At 33.8% G+C, this 25,167-nt stretch overlaps 2 protein-coding genes across 3 annotated transcripts in view; one reads left to right on the forward strand and one right to left on the reverse strand.

Moving 5' to 3' along the window:
- The window catches only part of LOC114330455 (angiotensin-converting enzyme-like), a 333,944-nt gene that overhangs the window by 191,443 nt on the left and 117,334 nt on the right, over positions 1 to 25,167 (reverse strand). The window lies entirely within an intron of this gene.
- LOC126884923 (uncharacterized) lies at positions 1,286 to 24,937 on the forward strand. 2 transcript variants are annotated; one of them, XM_050651271.1, is made up of 4 exons: positions 1,286 to 1,377; positions 21,508 to 21,700; positions 23,353 to 23,537; positions 23,990 to 24,937. In XM_050651271.1, the coding sequence occupies exons 1-4, from the start codon at positions 1,291 to 1,293 to the stop codon at positions 24,821 to 24,823; spliced, it is 1,299 nt and encodes a 432-aa protein (XP_050507228.1). In that variant the 5' UTR covers positions 1,286 to 1,290; the 3' UTR covers positions 24,824 to 24,937. The 2 variants fall into 2 exon arrangements, with proteins under 2 accessions (XP_050507228.1, XP_050507233.1); XM_050651276.1 differs by having other exon boundaries at positions 23,368 to 23,537.

Genomic DNA, 25,167 nt, shown 5'->3' on the forward strand with positions numbered 1-25,167 from the left:
TTTGTGGTCCAGCGCCTAGCAGTCACATAAAATATGTTTTACAGATTCTGGTGCATGCCCGCTAAACATTCCTGCTACTGTTCTCTGGACAGGAAAACAGTAGAGCACAAACATGTGGAGCAGTTCCTCTATTCTTTTTTTACATGGTTCACCAATGAAAAGTTGCACATGTCACATGTTTGTTTTCGGATTCTCTTCCAATATTGCTCATGGCTTTCCCGAATCCAGTCCTCTACAGCCCTACGTAGTGGTTTTCGAGCTCTCGAAGTAACTTCTGGTCCATTTGATCCATTCGATCTCTTTTTAACAAGTTGATCTGTTTATGGTTGCTTTCGATGTCCTGATACGCTGGTACCCAGACAAGCTCAACTTGGTTTCATTATCCTAGTTAACTTAATTCTCTGAGGTAGTCCCATACCCGCAGCAAATCGTTAGAAACGGATTGATAATTAGAAGCCGGCATCCACTTAAAAGGAGAACTGTTCAAGAAGAATAACCACCAGTAGGAAACCCATAAAAAATTCCTACGTATACTATGAAACACTCCAACTCGTTTATGCGAAGATGTAGAACCTATCAAATAGAATCGACAATGGAAAAGAAGAAAACGGGAGCAAAACCTCATGCGCCATTTTGTAGAATCAAAAATATCGGGGTTATGTTCATAAGTGACTAGCTATTCCAAATATAGTTCCTTATATAGGGACCCAAAGGAGGTGATGGTATACCTAAACATATATGGCCCTCTCAAGCGTTTGTATATTTTCGTGTCAGATACATTGTATTATTTTCGTATTTGATGTTTGTTTTTTTTTGTTTAACTTTCGTTTTTAGGGAATACCTGCTGAAAAAATAAAACAAAAATACTTAGGAGCTACCAAGACGATGTGGAATATCCTTGATATCGAGTTTAAAATTGATGATGTTAAGGAGGAGAGATGTCCCTGAGGAAATCATTTTTTGATCAAAAATCTAATTAGGAAACAACAAAAGATGAAAAGGGCATCAAGAAGACTTTGTTTAATCAATTGTACCGGTTTGTTTAGTAGGCGAAGATACAAAAAAATCTCCTTCCGCCTAATGAGTTCCGTCCTGTATAATAGGAACCAATTAAAATCATTTTTCGCAAATTCTCTCAGTAGAACTAATTACCACTGAATATTACATTCGTCGTTACCCAATTACCTAAAGATTTTCAATGAGGGAACGAACGGGGGCTGGCTCGTCGGGGAAAGAGGGTACTCGATGCGGTAGTTCCAGCACGCGCGGGGAGGGGAGGGCGAAAGTACCATGTTAGTATATATACTTGAAAAACGATTTTTGAATCATCCAGTCCAGGCTTGTGCTCCGCATATTCCATCTAAAATGAAACTCCTGGTAAGTTAGTGGTACTACCGAAGAGTACTAGTTTTTAAGTACTACCGAAGAGTACTTACTAGTTTTTTAAGTGAATAACCGCGAAATAATTATCGAGTGACGGTAAACAGTTCTTCATTTTTTCTAGATCAGATTTGGTTGTTGTTTATACTAAATGTAGTTGTAGGAAGTGAAATAAGTGTTAATTAATGCAGTTCTCATTCTTTGAGCAAGTTGGTACTTTCCAATCAAGGACGAGCTTTCTTGATATGGTTTCCTGTCAATATACTTGTCGTAGACATTCGAAATTAATTTTTATTAATGATTTTTTAACAAGGTTTTTTAGAACCAGACTTTGTCCATTTAGTCACTTTTGCATCTTATATTTTGTTAACTAGTTCTGTTTTATTTCTATCATTTTCTTTGATGAGTCCAAGTGTTTTGGAATGTTTTCGAGTGACGTTAAACAGTTCTTAATTTTTTCTAAATCAGATTTGGTTGTTGTTTATATTAAATGAAATTGTACGAAGTGGGGAAGGACCAAGTTGGTACTTTTCAATCAAGGACGAGCTTTTTAATGGTGTCCTGTCAATATTCTTGTCCAAAATACTCTAAATTAATTTGTAATAATGAGTCTTTAATATTTTCTAAATATATCCTATTTTATATTGAAAATTTCTCCAGTTAGTCACCTTTACATATTTTTATTTTTCAAGCTGGTACTTTTCAATCAAGGATGAGCTTTTTTTAAAATGGTTTCCTGTCAATATTCTTGTCCTAGATACTCGAAAGTAATTTTTAATAACGATTTTTTTGTTTTTTCTTAAGTTTTTCTATTTTATATTCTAAATTTCTCGGGTTATTCATCTTTTCATATTTTTATTATCTGTTTAGTTCTATTTCTATGATGATTCCAAGGGTTTTCGCCACAGTATATTTTTACTTGTTTTTATTTGTGGATGTTCTAGATATTTCCCCAATATTTAACATCTTCTGTTAGCAAAACAACCTCATCATTGAATTTTTATAACTAAAATGTTTTTTTTTTATTTCTAAGGTCTTTGGTTATGACAACGTAAAAATATTTACCTGTTGAACTCATAAAGCTCCTGATGTGATGTGAACTATTGTTCTTGTATGTGTATTAGTACTGGAAGAATAGAAGGAAAGGTTGCATGTATCCTTGCAAAAATTTGGTGTGTGATCTGTTTGACTAAAAACCTCGTAGTTCCCTGTTTTTAAAACTTCGTTCAAAAAGCACATTATGTCTTATTTTTATATAAAAAAAGAGAATTGTTGCACTAGCTTGCAATCAATGTACTATGTAAATAAGTTAATATGTTCTCATTATCTCTCATCAACTAATATACTCTCGTTACATACTATAATTTTTCTACAACCTTTTAAAATACATGTTTCTGGTTATTTCTAATAGAAAATGTTAAAAATAATATTGTTAATGAAATACATAAAAAACTTATATACCTATAAATTAATTCAATTGTCATCGTAGCAAGATGGTTTTCACATATTTGTCATTTATTTGTATTCTACGACCCAGGCAATATTTTTTGTCACTGACACAATAATTAAAAAACGTATCGCTAACCTATACTTTGTTTCACTTTAAGAATAGAACGTTATGCTTACGAAGACCAGTGTTGCCAAACATCTCGCGCACGGATGGATACTCGACTGCTGTTATACGATTCATTCTAGTCAGTACGGCGTGGCATCGGCGCACTTCTATCGTCCATAAGAAACACATGGGGTTATCTCCTCAATGTTCTATTCTTAACGTGAAACGCTATATATGACATTTTTACAGGATACGTATGTACATTTTTATAGTTGTTGTAATACTTTTTTATTTTGGCTCAAACCTGTAATTTTAACAAGGCACCAGTTAATTTCTTTTGGCTCTTCAGAAATCTTGAACCTCGTTATTTTATTTGCTATATTCTTAAAGGAGATTTTTGTCATTAAGTCTTTATAATGTGTAGCGTTTCTGCGTAATTAAAGTTCATTTGGCAGATTATAGTTACCATGTTATAGTATATATAGTTACCATGGGGATTCCAATTTATGAATTCCTTCTCTGAAGTAAAAATCGATGGGTTGCAAAAAAGGCTTCCACAGCGGTTATGACCTCATCATTTGATGAAAAACGTTTTTCACGCATGAATTTCTCTAGGTGGGTATTGAAATATCCCAGGCAACCAAGTGACGTCATATAACGTTGAGAAAACGTCAGTTTTTGGTTGAATATAACACGTGTTTGAACATTACGTCATATAGACGTCTTTTGTAGGTGATTTTAAATACGTAAGATTAATGACGGTAAAATTACGTTTAAAAAACGTTTTAATTTCAGACAGCCTGAGTCTGACGTCACAAAATTGGGAGGAGCTTGCTTGTTTGTATTGACTCCAAACAATTTCGTTTAGGTATAACTAGTGTGACCAACTCCAATTTAGTCGAATTCGGGACAAGACTGAAAAACTACCTAAAATCCGGGACTTTTCAATGAAAATCGGGCCATTTTTTTAAATATAAAACTTTATTATCATCATTTTATTGATTATTTAACATTTTTATGTTGACAAAAATTTTTTTTGATGGAATGGGTTGTAATGATAATTACATTTTTGTTTTTTGACTTTTTTGTTTTTGACGTTTATCGACTTTCAAGCCGGAAATCGTTCTCAAAAAAACAAAAATTAGAAAATTAACTAATGTTGGATTTCCATGTAAATAGAACCTTGGGTTAAAATATAATTATAATTATTCGATATTCATGTTTTTAAATCGTCTTTTCAGAAGACGATAATTAAAATACAGAATCCATAAAAAGTCCAGAGTTAGAGTTTTCATAGGACAATAATACGACGATATAAAATGCATGCGTTTTGGATGTGGTATTAGTATAACAATCTAGAAATTGTCGACTTTTTTTCGTCCCACCAATTCAATTTGATGTGAATTCTTAGAAGAATGATGTATTAAAAATTTCAATATGGAATTTTACCAAAACGTTGAAAATTCAATTCCAGATTTTTCGGGCTAGTTGGTCACACTAGGTTATAATGATAAATGTCCATAAGAAATTTCTCATTTACTGTTTACGCACTTTGTGGCTTGTGTGATAAAATAATACTTTTCATTTAGATATTTATTTTACGGCGGTAAGTTGAAGAAACGTGTTAATTAAGAGATTTTAAATTAAATCTGGTGACTACGATGGATGTTCCAACAACTCGAACTTTAATTAATGTCAAAATTCTTATATGATACAGTGCATTGTCCTAATGAAAAAATACTTTTTTCTTCTGCAAACCGGAACTATTTTCACGAGTTTTTTCCTTCAGCTGGTTTAAAAGGTAACAATAATATTTAGAATTTATTGTTTTCCAGTTTGCAAGTAATCCATAACCAAAATTCTTTTCGCATCTAAGAAAACTGATGCAACCTTCTTAGCAGATTTCTGGACATAAACTTGTTTCGGAGCCAAAGAATCAGGTTCATGGTGATATACCCAAATTTCATTCATAGTGAGGAATTGATGCACAAAATCTATTTTATCCTTTCTATAAGGATCTAAAGATTGCAGAGAAAGTCACATTCGAACGGTTTTTGTTCCATTGTTAGTGAATGCGACACTCATTGTGAACACAGCTTTTTGAAACCCAATACTTCAGTCAAGATATTGCTGGAACTGCCTAATGAAATGCCTAGGGCTATTACTAAATATCACTCAGTCACTCTGTCGTTCTGGTGTTGTTGTCATTTTTGGATGTCCTTGACGTGCATAGTCTTCAAAGCTATTGAGATTAAGTTTAAATTCAGCAACCCATCTTTCTACTGTACCATACCCTGTTTTTAAACCAGTAGGAGTAAACTCAAAAGAAAGATTCACAACCAACAATGTCATTAGAAAAATCACCAATACATCTTCTTTTTTGTTTGATCATATCGGCATTTGACGGTAATCCATAAATATTATATTATACTAATAAGTCGCAAAAGTTCTACAAGCAACTGTTTTTTTATATAAAAAGCAGACTAAAAATCTAAAAATTAAAGTAATAACGCAGAAAACACAAAATATCGCCGATATAACTTCATAAACATCAATAGTAAAATCAAAATTTCATAAGTATCAAAATTTCATAACAGTGGAGTAAATTTGACTGAGGTTGGACCAATTACAAACAAGCATTACGGCGCGGTAAATTTGAATTACTCCCCCTAGTTTAAAAACAGGGTATAGTTGAAAGTGAAGAGTCCTTATACGCTTCCAATATTTCTTCATAAATGTGCATTAAGAGACACAAAAAACCAGATAGAATAAATAAAAATGTAACAAAACACCTATATAACTTTGAAAAAGTGGAGAGTTTTAAATATGTCGGAGCGACAATAACCGCAGATAACGATATCACGGAAGAGATAAAAGGGAGAATTCAGGAAGCAAATAGATGTGTGTGTATAGAGTATAGACTCTACAACACTATTTAATTCAAGAGCAAAAATCAGGATATAAAACAGTGATTAGACCGGAGCTTCTTGCTGAGTTTTACATGACATAAATCCTTTTTTCCAAGGAATTTAATATCGACCAAAAATGTCCATGAATAGAAAATCTTCTTCTCTTAACATGTTGTGACAACGAATAGGAAACTAACATTAAAGCCCAAACTATTATCTTTCAATATCATTGTATGTAAATATATTCATCATCAGCAACTGCTATTCCATCCATCGTCGGATCTAAGCCTCCCTTAGATGTTTCCATTCATATCTGTTTGTTGTTTTTTGCATCCATTCGTGGCCAGCCATTTGCTTGATGTCATCAGTCCACCTTGTTTGATGTCTCCTTCTACTTCTTTTGCTGATTGCCCTTGGTCGCCACTCGAGAAATTAGCTTTGTCCAATGGTTGTCTTCCATTCTTGCGATGTGTCCTGCCCAGCTCCATTTTAGCATGGCAATCTTATGGATCACATCTGTTACTTTTTATGATCTTCTTATTTCTTCATTGGATTTGCGATCGCTGAGCTTAATGTTGAGCATTCTCCGTTCCATAGCTCTCTGGGCCAATTGAAATTTGTTGACTACGCTGTTGTTAAGAGCCCAAGTTTCAGTTCCATATGTCAGAACTGGCAATACGTACTGATCGAGGGTTTTTGCCTTTAAACTATTGGGTAAGTTTGATTTAATTACTGTTTGTAATCGACCAAATGCTACCTATGCTAAGGAACATCTTCTATTTAAATAAAATTATAAGAAAAAATATATTAACATCGTATATTTTTAGTAGGACTCCACTAGAAACATTCTGCTAGTTTATCACGTAAACTGGGAAAAACAATTTTGATACAAAAGCAGATCATTATTGTTAAAATTGGTATCAAATTATTGTTTTATTTGACTAACTGGTGTTACATTTTTAATCGTATATTTTCGCAGATTTAGTCTTTTTATAAGGAAACCGAATGTATATGCTTTTTCAAAGGACCCTTGCTCCTACAGTTTACAGCACCTAGAGTGCACATCAACCCAAACCTGTAAAAGCAGGTTGAACAAACATTAAATAAACTCTATCAACCAATCTGACGAATAAGTCCAGGGACGCTCTCACGTGGTATCATTCTCCTGCACGACAATGTTCGGAATCAGGTTGCCAAAGTAGTGAAAAAAGAGAGCATCCACCTGATAGTCCCGATTTATCACCTTGTCATTTTCACAATGGCAATTTGGGACACTGAAAAAGGTGTTAAACGGTAATCGTTTTAGTTAAACGAAGAAGTACAAAATGCTGTAGAAGAAGTCTTTGGGCAAGAGCCACAAAATTTATTAAGCAGGATATAATATATCGGTTAGTAAAACAATGAGATATATTATTTGTCAATGACGTTTTTCTGGGGTAAAGATGGGTTTCAATTGAACAAGCCTTGTATATATTAGTTGTTAATGGTTTTTATATCCGTGTGGTAACCCATGCATGCATACGAGTGTTTACTTGTCTACGGTGGCATAGAAAACCCACACCATGCAGTTCTTCGCGCGTAACTAATCATTATGGTCATTAAAGAGATGGTCCAATTTCACTTTCGCCTTTGGTATAGAAAAAATAGCTATACGGGCCCACCGTATGTCACCACATGAAAGAGAAAACTACACAACAAACATCAAGTCAATTACTATTATTATTACACCATACAATTGTTATACTTCGAGCCAATAAACTAAAGGCAAACTATATTTAATCGTTGAAATTATTATCTCAGAGTGGTTGATTCGCGAATGTGACCATAGCGTTTATAGAAACGTTAGTATTAGGTGGTCGAGTTTTATTAAAATAATATTTAATATTTATTAAAAGATATATGTCACTTCAGCTCATTTCTGCACATCATTTGATCTTATATTAATACTATTTCCTTAGAGTTATCCAGATTACTACCTATTCTATCTTCAAGATATCCTCCTCCTCTATCTTGTCTTCATCGTAAGGAGTAGTGATGTCATGTAATTTGTTAGACTATTTCTATCCAATTATTTCGCCTGTGCGTATTATTTTGCTTCGGAGAATAAGTAGCCAGTCATGTCCTTTAATTGGTCAGATCATCGTGCTGTAGATCTTCCTCTGGATTTTTTGTCCGCTACATTGCCTAGAACTATCATTCGTTTCTCCTCTGCCATTCTCTGAGATCTACTCTGAGCCCCCTCTCTCACGTATCTGACACCTCCTCTATCATTGGTTGCCTCTTCTTCTTTTAGTTGTATATCCAAGATATCTTAGTATATTTTTGTTGATAGTTGTGTCATACTTCAAGCCAATAAACTAAAGGGAAACAATATTTAATTATGGCAATTACCATTTTTGAGTGGTTGATTCGCTAATTTGATGGTAGCTTTTGTATAAATGTTGGTATTAAGCGGTCGAGCTTAATTTTATTATAATATGCGTATTTTTTACATTAATTATGGATTTATTAGCCCAAATAGGCCCTATCCTGTTCTTGGCTTTTTCAGTTTTGTACTCATAACAATCCCAAGTCTTCTTTTAACGATCGATTGCATCCATTTTCTTGGTGGTCGTTCCCTTTTCCTTTTTGTGCCAGCTTTAGTATATAATAATTCTTTGGGGACTCTTCCTTCATGTCTTTTATACCTCCACGCCTTTTGTTCTCCAGATATACTCATCTTTTATACCCCCATATATTCTTCGGAGTATCTTCCGCTCCCATCTATCTATCTTCAGTTCTATGGTTTTGTTTAAGATCGTCTTCTCTTCATTTACTTTCAGCCCATACTATCTGGCTTTTTCTCGAGTCTTTTAAAAATTATTTTTAATTCTGTTGATCTTCTTATTATAAGGGCAAGGTCGTCCGCAAAGGCTACGCATTGTCTATGTTGATAGATTGAGCATTTAGTGTGAATATTGCTTTCACTTAAAATTATTTCCAATATTAGATTGAAAAATACAGTATACAAGGGGTCACCTGGTCGTAGGCCTCTAGTGATGTTAAAGCTGTCGCAAACATGATCTTCTATAATAACTTTACTTTTAGTGCAGCCGATATGTGAAACAATTGTGCACTTGATGATAGAAGCATATAATTTGGACCACATATACTAATATAAAGGTTCAAATTTAGATGGGAGGCCATCTCAGATTTTGCCTTTTACAAAAATGGCGTGCATTCAAAATGGCGACTATACATATGTGACTAATAGCACGATAACTTTTGAAAGAAAGGTCCTATTTTAACCAAATTTGGTATATAGGTTCTTTTTTTGATGTGTAAAATTGAAGTCTTAAACCGGAAGGATCGGTTTACCAGAAGTTGTGTTTTTCTTGGGTTTTTATGTAAAAATATGTTGTTATTATTTCAATTATTTCACCCTGTATGTATTAATTTTCCATAAAGGCAGTAACGCCATTAAAAAGAGCGTAAGAATATTTTTAAGGAGATATTTTGAACTTTTTATTTATGTTAATTACCATTTAATAAATGCATAACTTATCTTTATATGTACCTATGTGCGGCAGATTCGTGCAAATATTATAATAATTATTGTGCATTTAGTGGTAGAAGCATATAATTTGGACCATATATACTACACATACAAAGGTTTAAATTTAGATATGAGGCGGCCATATCAGATTTTGCCTGTTACAAAAATGGCGCGCATTCAAAATGGCGACTATACATATGTGACTATTATCACGATAACTTTTGAACGAAAAGTCAGATTTCAACCAAATTTGGTATATAGGTTCTTTTTTGATATATAAGACCGATTTCTTGAACCGAAAGAATCGGTTTACCAGAAGTTGTGTTTATCCTGATTTTTTTTTTAAATATGTTGTTAATTTTTTCAATTCTTTCACCCTGTATATATAAATTTTTTAAAAAGGTAATACCGGCGTTAAAAAGGGCGTAGAAATATGTTTAGGAAATATTTTGAACTCTTTAGTTATATTAATTACCATTTAATAAATGCATAACGTAGTAGTAATTCACATGTATGTACCTATATGCGGCAGATTCGTGCAAATAATAATATAAGAATTATTGTGCATTTAATGGTAGAAGCATATAATTTGGATCACACATACTACACATACAAGAATTCAAATTTAGATATGTGGCCATCTCAGATTTTGCCTTTTACAAAAATGGGGGGGCATTCAAAATGAATCTGCCGCCCATAGGTACATGTGCATATACGTTAGGCATTTATTAAATGGTAATTAACATAACTAAAAAGTTTAAAATATTTCCTAAAAATATATTTACACTATTTTCAATGGCCGTATTACCTTTTTGAAAAATTTATCTGTACAGGGTGAAAGAATTGAAAAAGAAACAACATATTTTTACATAAAAAACCAGTAAAAACACAACCTCTGGTAAATCGATTCTTTCGGTTCAAGACCTCGATCTTATTCATCAAAGAAAGAACATATATACCAAATTTGGTTGAAATCTGACGTCTCGTTCAAAAGTTATGTCTGTTAGTTACATATGTGTAGTCGCCATTTTGAATGCCCGCCATTTTTGTAAAAAGAACAAAAACTGAGATGGCCTCATATCTAAATTTGAACCTTTATGTATGTATTATATGTGGTCCAAATTATATGCTTTTACCATTAAATGCACATGCACGACTCTGCCGCACACAGGTAACATTTGAAGATAAGTTATGCCTTTATTAAATGGTAGTTAACATAACTAACAATTCAAAATATTTCCTAAAAACTTTTTTTACGTTTTTTTTTTCAATGGCGGTATTAACTATTTGAAAAATTAATACATACACGGTGAAAGAATTGAAAGAAGACAACATATTTTTACATAAAAAATCAGGAAAAACAAAACTTCTGGTAAACCGATTCTTCCGGTTCTAGAGCTCTATCTTACACATCAAATTTAAGATCCTACATACCAAATTTGGTTGAAATCGGATGTTTCGTTCGAAAGTTTTCGTGCTATTAGTCACATATGTATAGTCGCCCTTTTGAATGCCCGCCATTTTTGTAAACAGCACAATCTGAGATGGCCTCCCATCTAATTTTGAACCTTTATATTATGTGTAGTATATGTGGTCCAAATTATATTAAGTCTGGATCCCGCGTATGAAAAAAAAGTTGATTAATAGCAAACTGAAAATTTGTTAATAGCTTAAGGGTGTCTAGTCGGACAAACTTTGATATATGGGAACACTGGAACAGGGGAAGTTTTAATTGTGGAACAGGTTAAACATTTGGAACGGTCAGACCACGAAAACGGCACATGTATTTTGTCCGACAGAACAGACTTAAACTCTCCGAACAGAGATTAAACTCTCATGCAAAAATCAGACTACTATTTACCACCAAATGGGCGTTTTAATGAGTGGCACATGTAGAATATGTCAAATGACAGGAATTATGACAGGTGATAAATAGCAGTCTGATTTTTGCATGAGATTTTAATCTCTGTTCGGAGAGTTTAAGTCTGTTCTGTCGGAGAAAATAAATTAGCCGTTTTCGTGGTCTGACCGTTCCAAATTTTTAACCTGTTCCACAATTAAAACTGCCCCTGTTACAGTGTTCCCATATATCAAAGTTTATCCGACTAGACACCCTTAAGCTATTAACAAATTTTCAGCTTGCTATTAATCAACTTTTTTTTCATACGCGGGATCCAGACCTATACGCTTCTATCATTAAATGCACAATTCTTATAATATTTGCACGAATCTGCCGCACTATTTTGGTTTCATTATTAAAGGATTTAGCTAATCGTATTATTTTATCCGAAAAGTCAAAATATTTTATTGTGTCAATCAATTTATGTCTGTTTATTGTATCATATGTTTGTCGAAAATCATCAGTAATATGTTTAGTGACAGAATAAATTCATTTAAGCTAGTCAGGATCTGATTAATTGTAAAAATTTGGTCAATTATTACTGATCTGTTTGCTATAAAACCAGCTGGGTAATATTCACCTAGGTTATCTTGAATTTTGGCACTAATTCAATTTCTGATCGATATACCTAGAACTTTATACGTTGTGTCTTGGAATGTTATACCCCTGAGGTAGTGTGGGGTAAGTGGCCTTTGGTATAGAAAAAATAGCTATACAGGCCCACCGTATGTCACCACATGAAAGAGAAAACTACAAAACAAACATAAAGCCAATTACTATTATTACACCAGAGTTGTTATACTTATAACCACTTATGGAGATATTGAAAAAGAAGTTCAATAACAACTCTTGCGAGCAACCAAAAGCGAGGGATCTCTTAATGAGACAGTCTGGAAGAATAGACATCTAAAACAAGACAAAAAAGCAAGGATCTAAAAAATAGCACGACACATTCAAAACAAAACGCCTGCTAAAAACGACTGAGAACTGAAAAATACGAAGGGTATCATGGAAAAGCCTCTTGAATAGAGAGAGAAGCGAGAACATAAGAAGAGTATGTATTATAATAGACAAAAATCCATGGGTAACAAAACAGAAACATCAATGGAAGGAACATATTAGCAGAATGACCAAAGAAAGGTTAGTAAGAAAATCACCAAATGCATGAGAAAAATCATCAAAAGGTCTAAGAAGTGTTGGAAGGCCAAAGAAGAGATGGTATGATAATTTAAACAATGCAGGTGCTAATATCGAAAAAGTAACAGGCCTTAGGAGTCTATATAATATAAGAAAGAAGAAGAAGAAGAAGTAGATGAATTTTTTTATTGCTACTTCCTCATTTTTAAAACTTGAGAATGTTTAACAAATATATATCAGCAGAATAAAAATACATAATAGTATCTATCATCAACAGAAAATAAGTAAATCAAAAATGGCTCTTGTTGGGCCCTACCTTGTTAGAACGAATATTAAACCCGATTGAGAACAAATGGCACTGTTTATTACTTTGTATATTTCTATCCACGAAACCTTTGGAAATGTCCTGATAAGATATGCCAAAAAAATGTATCTCCTTTTCTGTGCCAGGCTCGAGGTATTGTGCGTTGGCTATCATGTTGGCTAAACTAATTCACTCAGGGTTCTAAGCCATGACTTTCTTCTACGACTTGGCCCTTTTCTTCCGTCTATGTTGCTTTGCATTACTAAATGAAATATATTATATTATGTCTGCATGACGCATATAAACATTGCCAAAATATTCGTTTGCCATTTATAACTGTACTGACCACTTCCGCAACTTTTCCATCCGTTGCAAGAAGCTCGTTATGAACTATACAGCGATGAATGCGCTAACAACCGGCAAAATAACGTTAAAGACGGAAAACATATTAAGTTATGAGATAAAAAGAGATGAAATCAGTAGAGGTGGGAAATTGAGCTATAGAAAACTATAAATTTACATTGTATTGATTGTTTCCCACCTTTTGACATATCGGACGAGTTTGGCAACTACCAATTTGACAATGAAAGTTTTAGTTAACATACTTTTCTGATTTGTCTAAAGGTGGGAAACAATCAATATAATATAATGCAAATTTATAGGTTTTTATCGCTAAATTTCCCACATCTAATAGTTTCATCTCTTTTTATCTCACAACTTAATATGTTTTTCATCTTTTGCGATATTTTTTCGGTTATTAGTGCGCCCTTCACTGTTTATACCCAACTTATTCGTAGGTTTCTCCGAGAGACTCAGATTTTAAAGGCTTTCAGTTTTCTGAGAAGGGTAGCCATTAAAGTCTAACCTTTGACATCGTATAAAAGACTATAGACCACATAACATCTAACTAATCCAATTTTCAGTTTCAAAGTGATATTGTTTGCACATAAGATTTTCTTCATCTTAAAAAAATGCAACGCTGGCCTTCTCTTGTAAAAATGTATAAAAAAATGAGTATCAAATTAATTACGTGTGGTTTTTTTTTCACTACTTTTTTTCTTTTTTTTTTTTCTCTGATTCTGGCTTTGGTTTAGAACTAGAACCTTTAGCCACGTAATTGTATAACTTATCACTAAGTCAGGGGAGTAATGTGTACTGTGTGCGTTGAGTAAGTGTCTTGTTACTTTGCAAAGTCGACGTCATTTTCTTTGCAAAGACACGCTAATTGTTTCCGAACGTCTGCGGTCCCTCCGGTGAGTAGGTACCGATCCCACTTTTCACTACTTTATAACTTTCTTCGAATTTTATATATGGGACTATTTATCATTGTTTAAAGTTAGTAATTTGACAGTAGGTTTCACTTGTATTGCAGAACTAACACACTTAAATTACCTAATGTGTTCTAATGTGCACACGTAATTAAATCACTCAGTAATAAAGATATTAATTATATCATATCATATTTTGTATACGGTAAAGAGAAATTTGATTTGGAATATTACAAAACATAAATAAATTATCATAAGCATAATTTATAACCCAAATACTAATTGGATTTTCAATTTAAGACTTCCTCATTTGCTCCTGCCACCTCTTTAATCACCAGGCGTGAATAATTGGTATTGCAGATATAATTATTATTTACATTCAAACTAATTACTAAAATTAGAAATTGGCAAATAACTAATAATAGTAATATGCTATCAAGTTTTATAGCAGAAGATCTTTCGACATCAAGAAGCATTCTTCACAAGCATAACCCACAATTATTCATTAGACACAGAGTTTTTTTACTATATATTGGTATTTAAAATTAAATGTTTTCTTTTACGAGTATTTTACTTATCTTAATAAAATTAAGATACATACACAAGAAAATCTGCTATGTGTTTCTTCAGCAGATTCCGTTCCCTGCCATAGTTTCCAATATACAGGGTGTCCAGAAACTCTACCGACAAACGAAGACAGGAGATTCCTCAGATAATTTTAAGACAATTTACCTAGTGCCAAAAAGGTTCCTTAGGGAGCTAGAGCTCTTTGAAGATGGCGTCTTGTAATTAGTTTTTCTTAAATACCTCCAGAACGCTTCTAGTTAGAAAAACGAAAATTGGTACACATATTTATCTTCCAGATATAAATCGATTTCTTCCATTATGAATTACTAGTACCAGTCATAGGCGCCGGTTTCGTATGGGTCAACGGCTGTTTTATCGCATACATTTTTTGTCTTTAACTTTTAAGCATTTTTGATACTGGACTATTAAATTGTGAGGTATTCTAGTACTAAAGGGTACTCTTGCTTTAAGTCGGTAGGACACACCGTTTTCTAGAAAAATCGATTTGAAAATTTTTCGTTTCCTAAATTTGAAAAAAAATAAAAACAATTTTCAAAATAAAACGGTGTATTTTACCAACTTAAAGCAAGATTAACTTTTAGTACTAGAATACCCCATAATTTAATAATCTAGTGTCAAAAATACTTACGAATTAAACACAAAAAATTTATGCGATAAAATAACCGTTGACCTACCCAAACCGGACGCGTATGACCGGTACTAGAAATTCTCAATTAATGAAATCGATTCATCTTTGGAATATAAGTAAACGTACCAGTTTTCGTTTTTCTAAATAGTTTTTTTTTTAAATTTTTTTGTGATGTTCAAAAAACGAAAAATTTTCAGTAGTAATGGCACAAGAGCTCTAAAATTCTATATTAATTTTAGAGTTCGAGAGCAATTTGTTGCGATTATTTCATAAATAAAACTGTTCAAAACCAAAATTTTATTGTAATTTATTTATGTAAGTACAATTAAACACAAAGTTTTTATAAATATTTGACGATTGAAAGTCATCACTTTTATAATTTTTAAAACATTAATTGTCATTAATGTCACTGAATGTATTTTTTAGTAGCAACGAAGGGCATCTGACGTAATATACTTAACGACGGGTAATTATCAAATATTATCGATTTAATTCAGATTTCTGTAGCTTTCTATTGGTCAGAAACTCCTATGAATGAAATAATCAAATTGATTTTTCTAGAAAACGGTGTATCTTACCGACTTAAAATAAGAGTACCTTTTAGGACTATGATACCTTATGTTTTAATACTCCAGACTTAAAAATGCTTAAAAATTAAAAACAAAAAGTTATGCGATAATAAAACTGTTGCCCTACCCAAAACGGACGCCTATGGCCGTTACAAGAAATTTGCAATAGATGGAGTCGTTTTATCTCTGGAAGACAAATAAGTGTACTAATTTTTGTTTTTCTAAATATTATAATTAATATTTAAGAAAAACTAATTACCAGACGCCATCTTTAAATTGCTCTAGCTCCTTTAGGAAGCATTTTCGTACTAGATGAATTGGGTTAAATGGTCTTAAAATTATCTGAGGAATCTCCTGTCTTCGTTTGTCGGAAGAGTTTCTGGACACCCTGTATTTTCACTTATTAAAAGTTATATGTCACTTATAAGATATATGTCATTAGGAATCCTTAAATTGTCCTATTTTTTTATAACCGATTGCTTATAATTACGTAAAATTATGAACCATCTTGTGTATCTACAGTGGCTTCTTTATCTTTCTTTAACCATTTATCTATCATATTTTCCAATCTATCTTTGATCTTCTTCCTTCTTCCTGAATTTTCAATGATTTTTATTAAACTGTCTCCATCTTCCTTTATTCTCTGCAACTCATATTTTCAAAGGTTTAGTGGAGCTCCAACGTCTTTTGTAATGTGGTCCACATACCTTACTGGTGATCTTCCTCAGACTCTCGCTCCTTGCGTAATTCCCTGCAATGTCTGCTTCTCCAGACCGTCTCTACTCACCACATGACCACAATAAGTGGTGATTTTTATGCCACAATGTTTCGAATCCTACTTCTAAAAATAGATGTTATTTTTGCGGTTCAGGGTATTCGCAACATTCTTCACCAGCAAAACAAGTCAAACGCATCTATAATGCGTTTATCAAATATCAACAGACTGATTCATTACTTCCTTTGCCCTTGTATTAACCATTAGGCGTCAAATTTCTGATGCTTCATATTTCTGAAGCTTAGGTGGTTATAGGAAATATTAATGCTCGAACAAGGCATAATTTTGTGTTTTTTGTAATGTCAGTGTTTTTCCATATTTTTGTGAGTTTGACTGTTGCCAATAAAGCCACTGTGACGCGCCGAGGAATCTCGTCTTCGCACCCTCCACTGATAGGGAAGACGGAGCCTAAGTACCCTTTCAGACTAAGACACTGGTGTCTGACACCGGTGTCCGCCACCGTGCAGCAAAGCGTTGTTTTAAATGAACGACTACAGATGAGCCCCTTTTAAGTACCTGGCTGATGTAAGTACGTGTTCAGACCAAGACCCGGTGTCCAGCAACCGGTTTTCAATTGCAGCAAAGCATGGACCACTAAAATCAGCCAGACACTCAAAAGTGGCTCGTCTGTAGTCGTTCATTTAAAACAATGCTTTGATGCACGATGGCGGAAGCCGGTGTCAGACACCTGTCCCAGTCTGAATAGCCGCTTACTGGCTCATGCTTTGCTGCAATTGAACACCGGTGGCGGACACCGGTCACCATTTAGGGAATGATCGTTAATTGGATTATACTTTTGTAGCTTAATAACTTCTAAACGGCTTAACCGATTTTGTTCACTAAACATGAGTTTGAAACGTATTGACAAGTAATATCTTATGCATCTAAGATCAAGCATGATAACTGAAGCTATTACAGGAATTATTGAGCTTGAAAAACCGTTTTTTCCCATAAGAAATAGATTTGATCATATTTATGAAGCCTATAACTTAAAAATTCGAATTTTCCCGGCTATTAGGTATACACCGTTAGATTCTACTAGAGTCCTTCTACAAACGCTCAGTTATTGGCGTAATTCGTAGGTTGAAATTTTGAGTAATTGTCGAAAAAGCAAAATTTTCAAAGTTTAGTTTTTCAGTTTTTCGGCTATACTGAGCCGTGTGTATGTCTGATCCTGACAGCATATACACCATTTGAAAGCTTAACTCAACGCTATTGATTTGGTGTATTTACTGTTCTCCTGTCTCTTCTTGAACCGAAGATATATATCGCCAAAAAATATGCCGTTTTGTACCTACCAAGTCCTATAGCTGGCTTATGGGTAGTCAAACTCACAAACTACACCGGTTCTGAATCGGCCCTTACCACCTCTTCAAACACAGAAAAAAATTCAGATCGGTTTAACTTTTCCACACACATACATAAATACATACATAAATACATACATACATACATATATACATACATACATACATACATATCCACAAACATTTTCCCTATTATAAAAATTGACTTATATTTCTGAGCTCGGTAACTTTTGAACGGTATAACTGATTTTCAAAATTACTTCTATTAGAAGCCGTAAAGGTCGGAGTTACATTTTCGAAGTTTTTGGGAGTTTTGGGGACGAGATCGAAAAACAGACCCTAAATAGGAAGGGCCATAAAATCCACACCCTTGGACCAAAATGGATGGTTGACATATGAATGGGTGAGTCTTTTCCTGAACTTTAAGATGGGAGTTGGCCCAATTCTCAATTCAGTCAGATTTAGAAAATCGAAAATTTCGTGTATATATAGTGTCGCGTGTAGGGGGTGTAGGTGTGCGCCACTGGCGAGAACTTCCGTTCTCTGGTAATTTCAAACCATGTTTCGTACTCACCGTGCCCAACTTATTCAAAATTTGTTTCAATTATGCTTAAGACGTATAATAACCGTGTCATCAGCATATCTGCAACCTGATGTATTATTACCTTTTATAATTAAGTTTGTTAATGTTTTTGCGCTATACTTAATGTTTTGTTGATACAAATAAAATCGTATTCATAAGTATTAAAAAACATTTTTACTAAACCTTGTAGTCTCTATACAAGAATCATCACAGCTAATTTATAGACATAAAATATATTGGGCGCAATCTCAAATTATCACATTATTCATGATATCAAAGAGATATTTTAATTATGTTTTTAAGAAATTAGATAAAAACAACTCCATATAAGTCAACTTGTTAATTTTAGGTTCCTCATACCTAGCTATTTGTCGACTTTCACTCTTATGCATATCCGTTCTCAATAAATCATGCAATCGAACTTTTTCTGTCTACTAGTGATCAGTGGCACTCCAGGAAGTGACAAGAAGATAAAATAGCTGGTTTCATACCATGTGTGTTTATGTAATATTCTAGTTTATTTATTATGTATTGATTGGTTTCTGTCTGTATTTAACAATAATGTTTATTATCATTTACTACGACAGTAATGAGTTTATTCGATATCAACTGATTCCTTGACTGCAGATTTTAAATAATGTCTTCTTGATATAATATATTATATTATATATTATAATATATTATATTATATCAAGAAGACATTAGTTAAAATCTGCAGTCAAGGAATCAGTTGATATCGAATAAACTCATTACTGTCGTAGTAAATGATAATAAACATTATTGTTAAATACAGACAGAAACATATTATGTTCGCTGTCAAATATTTCATTTTTACGGCGCTTTAAATTTTTTTTCATACTAGTATAAGTTTCCTATGAATATATTATATACTTTGCTTCCAGTTATTTGAACTTATTAGATTTTTTTTGCATTATAAGCTTCAATGATTTATGGTAAGATGGTCTATTGTCATAGTTAGATTAGATTAAATTAGAAACTAGGGCAGCTTTCGACTTGACATACTGTAGATCTTTAGAGATTTATTGTGTTCCTCTTTGTTATTTAAAGTTCCCTATTTAACCCTGTCCTCTTAATGAGGTTCCAACGCTTTGAAATGGGTCTTTTCATATAGACTGATACTTCTGGTTTTTCATCTTCGATTGCTAGATACTGCAGCATTGTTAGGCTTTCACACTGACATAAGACGTACAGCGCGCGGTTTGCTCTTCTTCTAATCAGACCCGACAACTATCCTCTCCGTCAGGTCCATACGACTCAAATGCTTATAGAGTCAAAAGTGTCCAGTCAGCAGTCTCACTATCACCCGACAATCTTTGTCCACCATTCCAGAACTTATTTTGTATCCATTTATCAATGTATATATTTTGTATGTATTCTCAACTTCTCGGATCAATTTGTCAGCCTTCCTATTGCTCCGGTAGCCTTAATGACTTAGAACCTAGGCTAGAGTCAATCTTATTCGACTTCCTGGGAGAGAGCATCCCAGCAGTCCCACATAAGCCTTCGTCTAACCTGAGTAGAACTGAGTGCTTTTAGAGCTGCTTCACTAATGAAATAAATCACGATTAATTTGTTCTCCATTTGACGGTCTATTAATTCCATAGTAGACATTTGTATAGTGGCAACTGCAACCTAAAATACAGTGGGATATGTTCCCAAACTTAAGCAGATTTTTGTTCTTGGTCTTGTTCCATATACACCAGCTTATGTAATTTGAGTTTTCCATAACTAGCAGACCGGTTTCTCAATCATCTCTCTTTGGTACTATGGTGTTAAAAGGATTTTCAAATATATAATATATATTTGAAACCGATCTTTGTTGGTGTTCGTTACTTTGAAAACTCTAAGAAATTTATTTACCAAATAATCCTATTTGATAGATACAAATTACTATACTTTTCAAAGTCTTAGTCAATTGATAGAATGAGTAACTGTGTAGGTATATACCTACTAGTTGACGTGACAGATATTGTCTTGTGTATGATTGGAAAAATGAATAGAATATAGTCCGTTTAAGGAAGCTATTATATGGTATCAACTTGACTTGGCCACTGGCGCCACACAAACCAGTAGCTTCAACTTTAAACTTAAATGCCTTTTTGCCAATAGTTATGATTTTATTTATATTGTAATCTGCTGCCATGTTATAATTGAATGTTGTTCAATGGGGATTACCTAAACGCAACATTTCTACGTTGTTTATTTCGATTCCATCAATTCCGTTAAATATTTCGCGTTTCGTATTGCTCGTTAGATTGCCTCGCATGATGTTTGCGACCTACAGACAGCATTGCGAGTTCTACGACTTTAGTGGCTAAATCTAATTGATGGCATTTTTAAGAACCAAAATTCAACTAAAAATAAAAAAAAACAGAACGATATTGAGAAGGAGGTACAGATACCCATCTGCGATAATGGTATGTGGAGAATAAAGTTCAACCACGAGTTGTATTAATATTACAAAGAACCCTCTATAGAAAATCATGAAAAAATACAAATATTGCGCTGGGCAGGTCACCTTAATCGAATGGATAATGACAGAGTACCTAGTAGAACGCTTAGTGGATATGGAACTATGGTGGGATGTCGTCCAGTAGGAAGGTCAAGAAGAGGTGGATACACGTAGTTAGAACCGAAGCTAAATAGATATAGAGGATGGGTAACTGGAGGAGAGAAGCCAGGGACACAAGGTACTTGGAGGCGGATGCCGAGAGAAGCCAGAGCCCGACTTGGGCTGTAGCTGTAGATGTTAAACGGCATTTGCATCATGCCAACTTTTAGCAGCGAAATTGATAAACACGCGAAATTTAAATAATCACCAAGTTTTCTGAATTTCTTAATTTTTCTGCGCAATTTTGTTAATTTGGCTATGCTGAAGAACCTTCTACAAAATGTTAGAAAACTTAAAATAAAGATGAATGAAATCGGTAAAGTCATTCACACGCAATTTATGGCGTGATCATATTAACCATTTGGTCTAATGTTTCCATAGTTCATCTTCAGTGACTATTAATATACAATATTTTGAATTTATTCTTTCTTTTCCAGGGTTATTCAGCGTTCTGCGCACTCTTATTGTTGGCGAACGCTGAAGACAAGTCATCGGCCACAGACACGAAATCAGCAGAGTCTCAAACCAAGGAAAAACGCGGTTTGTCTCTGGGATACGGTGGCGGTGGACACGACTACGGTGGCGGCGGAGATTTCGGAGGTGGCGACTACGGGGGACATGATTTTGGAGGTACGTCTTACACTAAAGGCCATTAAAATGCTGTAGTTTTGAAGAGAAGTTCTTTAGCCGATATTTTGTTATACATGGGTCAAACATCTTATGGTTTTCCTACAGAATGAATGATCATAAAACTTATTTACTTATACTCTGGTACCATTTTTTGCTTTCTTGACATTATTGTTAACGAAGATAAGTATCTATAGGTGTTATTTATCATTTTATTTAAATAGTTAACATCCAATTTTTTATGAAATATATGACATTGTATTTCTAGATAATATGCAGTATTGTCGTCTTTATAAAGATCTTATGTTTGTTCATTTGCTATTTTTGGGGGTTTCAAGTCTTCTTCTTGATGTAGCTATCCATCTCAAATGTTGTCGACCATCATGGCAATATTTTTCTTATGCAACCTACACAGATGTTTTGTTAAACCAGGTTCTGAAATAGCTCAACCAGGATGTTCTTGTTTTTCCTGGACTTCTCTTTCCAAATATTTTTCCTTACAGGATAGCTTGTAAGAAAGCATATTGTCGGTGATGTGACAATACCTCCTATCTGCTTTTTCATAAATTTTGTAAGACAGGTTTCAAACTTTTTTTAGGGTCATGTCCTGTTTTCATATGATATTTTTTGACTTGTTTTGTAGTAAATTCAACTATTTATTTATTTATTATTATTTATTTATTACAAAACAAGTCAAAACTTACATATGAAAACAGGAGGTAACCCTAAAAATAGTTTGAAACCTCTCTTACAGAATTCATGGTGCACAAAAGCAGATAGGCGGTATTGTCACATCACCGACGATATCTGGATTTATTTTACGTTTTTCATTTAACAATACCTTATTTTCCTTCTTTTAATTTTTTCCCAGTGGATTTTTACTGTAAAACTCTTTCCTTTACTTTCAGATTCATGTAAATATATGTAATTGTTTATCATTATTTTATTTTTTTATATATTTTTTATTCATTTTAAACATATTGTTAAATAATTATTGTAAGTTTTTCTAGCATTGCTTTGGTCCGTGAAATACTTCTGCCAAACTCAGCCTTAATTAATTAAATAGTTATAAAAAGCCATTGTTGATGATATATTAAAGTAAAATGTAGTAAAAAGAGGATAAAAAGGAAAAGAAAGAAGAAAAAAAGTAAAAAACAAGCAAATTGAAAAAGAAGAAAAAACGACAGGGTCCGGATTACGTACACTCGATACGCATCGTATCCGCCATGTTTTCCCATAGCGCCTTACGGGAAAACATGGCGGATACGATGCGTATCGAGTGTACGTAATCCCTATGCAGGTCTCAGATAGGATCCGAACTGTCAAAAAATACCTGAAAAGTTGAAACATGCAAAGTACGAAAATTAAATATTTTTAGCAATTATTCAGGAACACAAGATTAGAAGATAAGTAGAAGATACAATATTAGAAAAATATAAATAACCCTAATACTAATAAACTGTATAATAATTGAATAGTCTACACATATTATGAAAAAGTATGATTTTTATTGAAAAAAGTTTTCGTGATAGAAAACTTCCTAAGAAAAACGAATAATAGAAATACTCAAAAATTACTTTAAAATATACCAAAAATCATAATGGTTCACCCTGTATATATTTCTTAATATTTACTAATATCAGTCTGCTGTTCAGGTTCATTTTTTCTAGGTGGTTACGACCAAGGAGGACACCATGAACACCATGAGAAAACAGTCACGGTGGTCAAGAAAGTAGCAGTACCTTACCCTGTTACCAAGGAAGTACCATATCCTGTAGAAAAAACAGTCCATGTTCCCGTTAAGGTTCACGTTCCACAGCCATACCCAGTTGAGAAAAAGGTAAGGAAATATTTTTTATGAAAAAAGAAAAATTTGAAGCAAAACATTACCAATAAATTGTCATGCTGTGCTATCTACTACATACTAAAAAATTGTTGTGAGTTTAATGTATAATAATTTTGCAAATTGCAAACAGTTTTTCTACTCCTTCTAGTCTCTAATAATTTAAAATAATCAGATGAAGCAGATTTGTTGATCTTTGCCTTGATAAATTGAGGTGTTTTGGAATGCGTATTATAGATTCCCCACATCTATAAATTTATCGCCCCTTTTCCTTGCAAATTGTAGAAGAATATAGTATAGGTATAAGTGAGAATTTGTTTCTTGGAGTTTCTTGGGTTTCGCCTATCTTTCAAAATAATCAATTTAATATCCCCTAGTTCCATTTTTTAAGTTTAACTTTGCCGATTGTTTGAGTAAGTTTACAATATGATGATTATTTTCCATTTTAGGTACCCTATCCTGTGAAAGTTCCAGTGAAAGTGACAGTACCAATACACAAGCCTGTTCCTGTGGAGAGAACCGTACCCTATCCAGTGAAAGTCCATGTCGACAGACCCTACCCAGTCAAGGTTTTAGTACCACAACCCTACCCAGTCGAGAAGCACGTAGCAGTACCATACAAAGTCATAGTTCCTCAACCCTATCCAGTAGAAAAGGAAGTTCCATATCCAGTGAAGGTGCCAGTACATATTCCCAAGCCCTACCCAGTAGAAAAGATCGTACCATATCCAGTGAAAGTACATATTGACAGGCCTTACCCAGTACATGTACCCAAGCCAGTACCCGTTCCAGTAGAAAAGAAAATTCCATACCCAGTTTTCAAGCCCGTCCCAGTCCCAGTGAAAGTACCTGTAGAAAGGCCCATTCCATATCCAGTTGAGAAACCCCAACCTTACCCTGTTAAAGTACCAGTTCCAGCACCTTACCCAGTAGAAAAGAACATTCCTTACCCTGTTGAAAAACCAGTCCCATACCCAGTCAAAATTCCCATCTTCAATCCAGTACCATATACCGTTATAAAGAAAGTGCCACACATTGTTGAAAAACCAGTTCCAGTACCAGTAAAGGTTGCCATTCCAGTTCCAGTTAAAGAACACCATCACGAAGAAAGCAGTGGGGGACACGATTTCGGAGGTCAAGATTACGGTGGACAGGATTTTGGAGGACATGACTTTGGAGGTGGACAAGATTTGGGAGGACATGATTTGGGAGGACACGATTTTGGAGGTGGAGACATCGGAGGGGGAGACCACGGAGATCTAGGAGGTCACGGTTACCATTAGTGATATAGTCTATTAGTTATAATTTTATTTTGTACTGTTTCTGTCAGTATTACTGTACGCTTCTTGTGATTTTTGTTATAAATTGTATATAAAGTTATATTTATGAAACAATAAGGCTTTAAATCACTCATCATCATCATCATCATCATCATCATCATCATTCTCTTTGCCTTATCCCTACGCAGGGTCGGCTTCCCTAATTGCATTTCTCCACACAATTCTATCTTGGGTCATATCAATGTTAATCCCCTTTACCAACATGTCCTTCCTTATCGTCTCTCCCCAGGACTTCTTTGGTTTTCTTCTCCTACTCCTTCCAGGAATCTGTACTTCAGCTATTCTTC

The sequence above is a fragment of the Diabrotica virgifera genome, chromosome 1, assembly GCF_917563875.1.
Source record: "Diabrotica virgifera virgifera chromosome 1, PGI_DIABVI_V3a".
Taxonomy (NCBI): Eukaryota; Metazoa; Arthropoda; class Insecta; order Coleoptera; family Chrysomelidae; genus Diabrotica; species Diabrotica virgifera.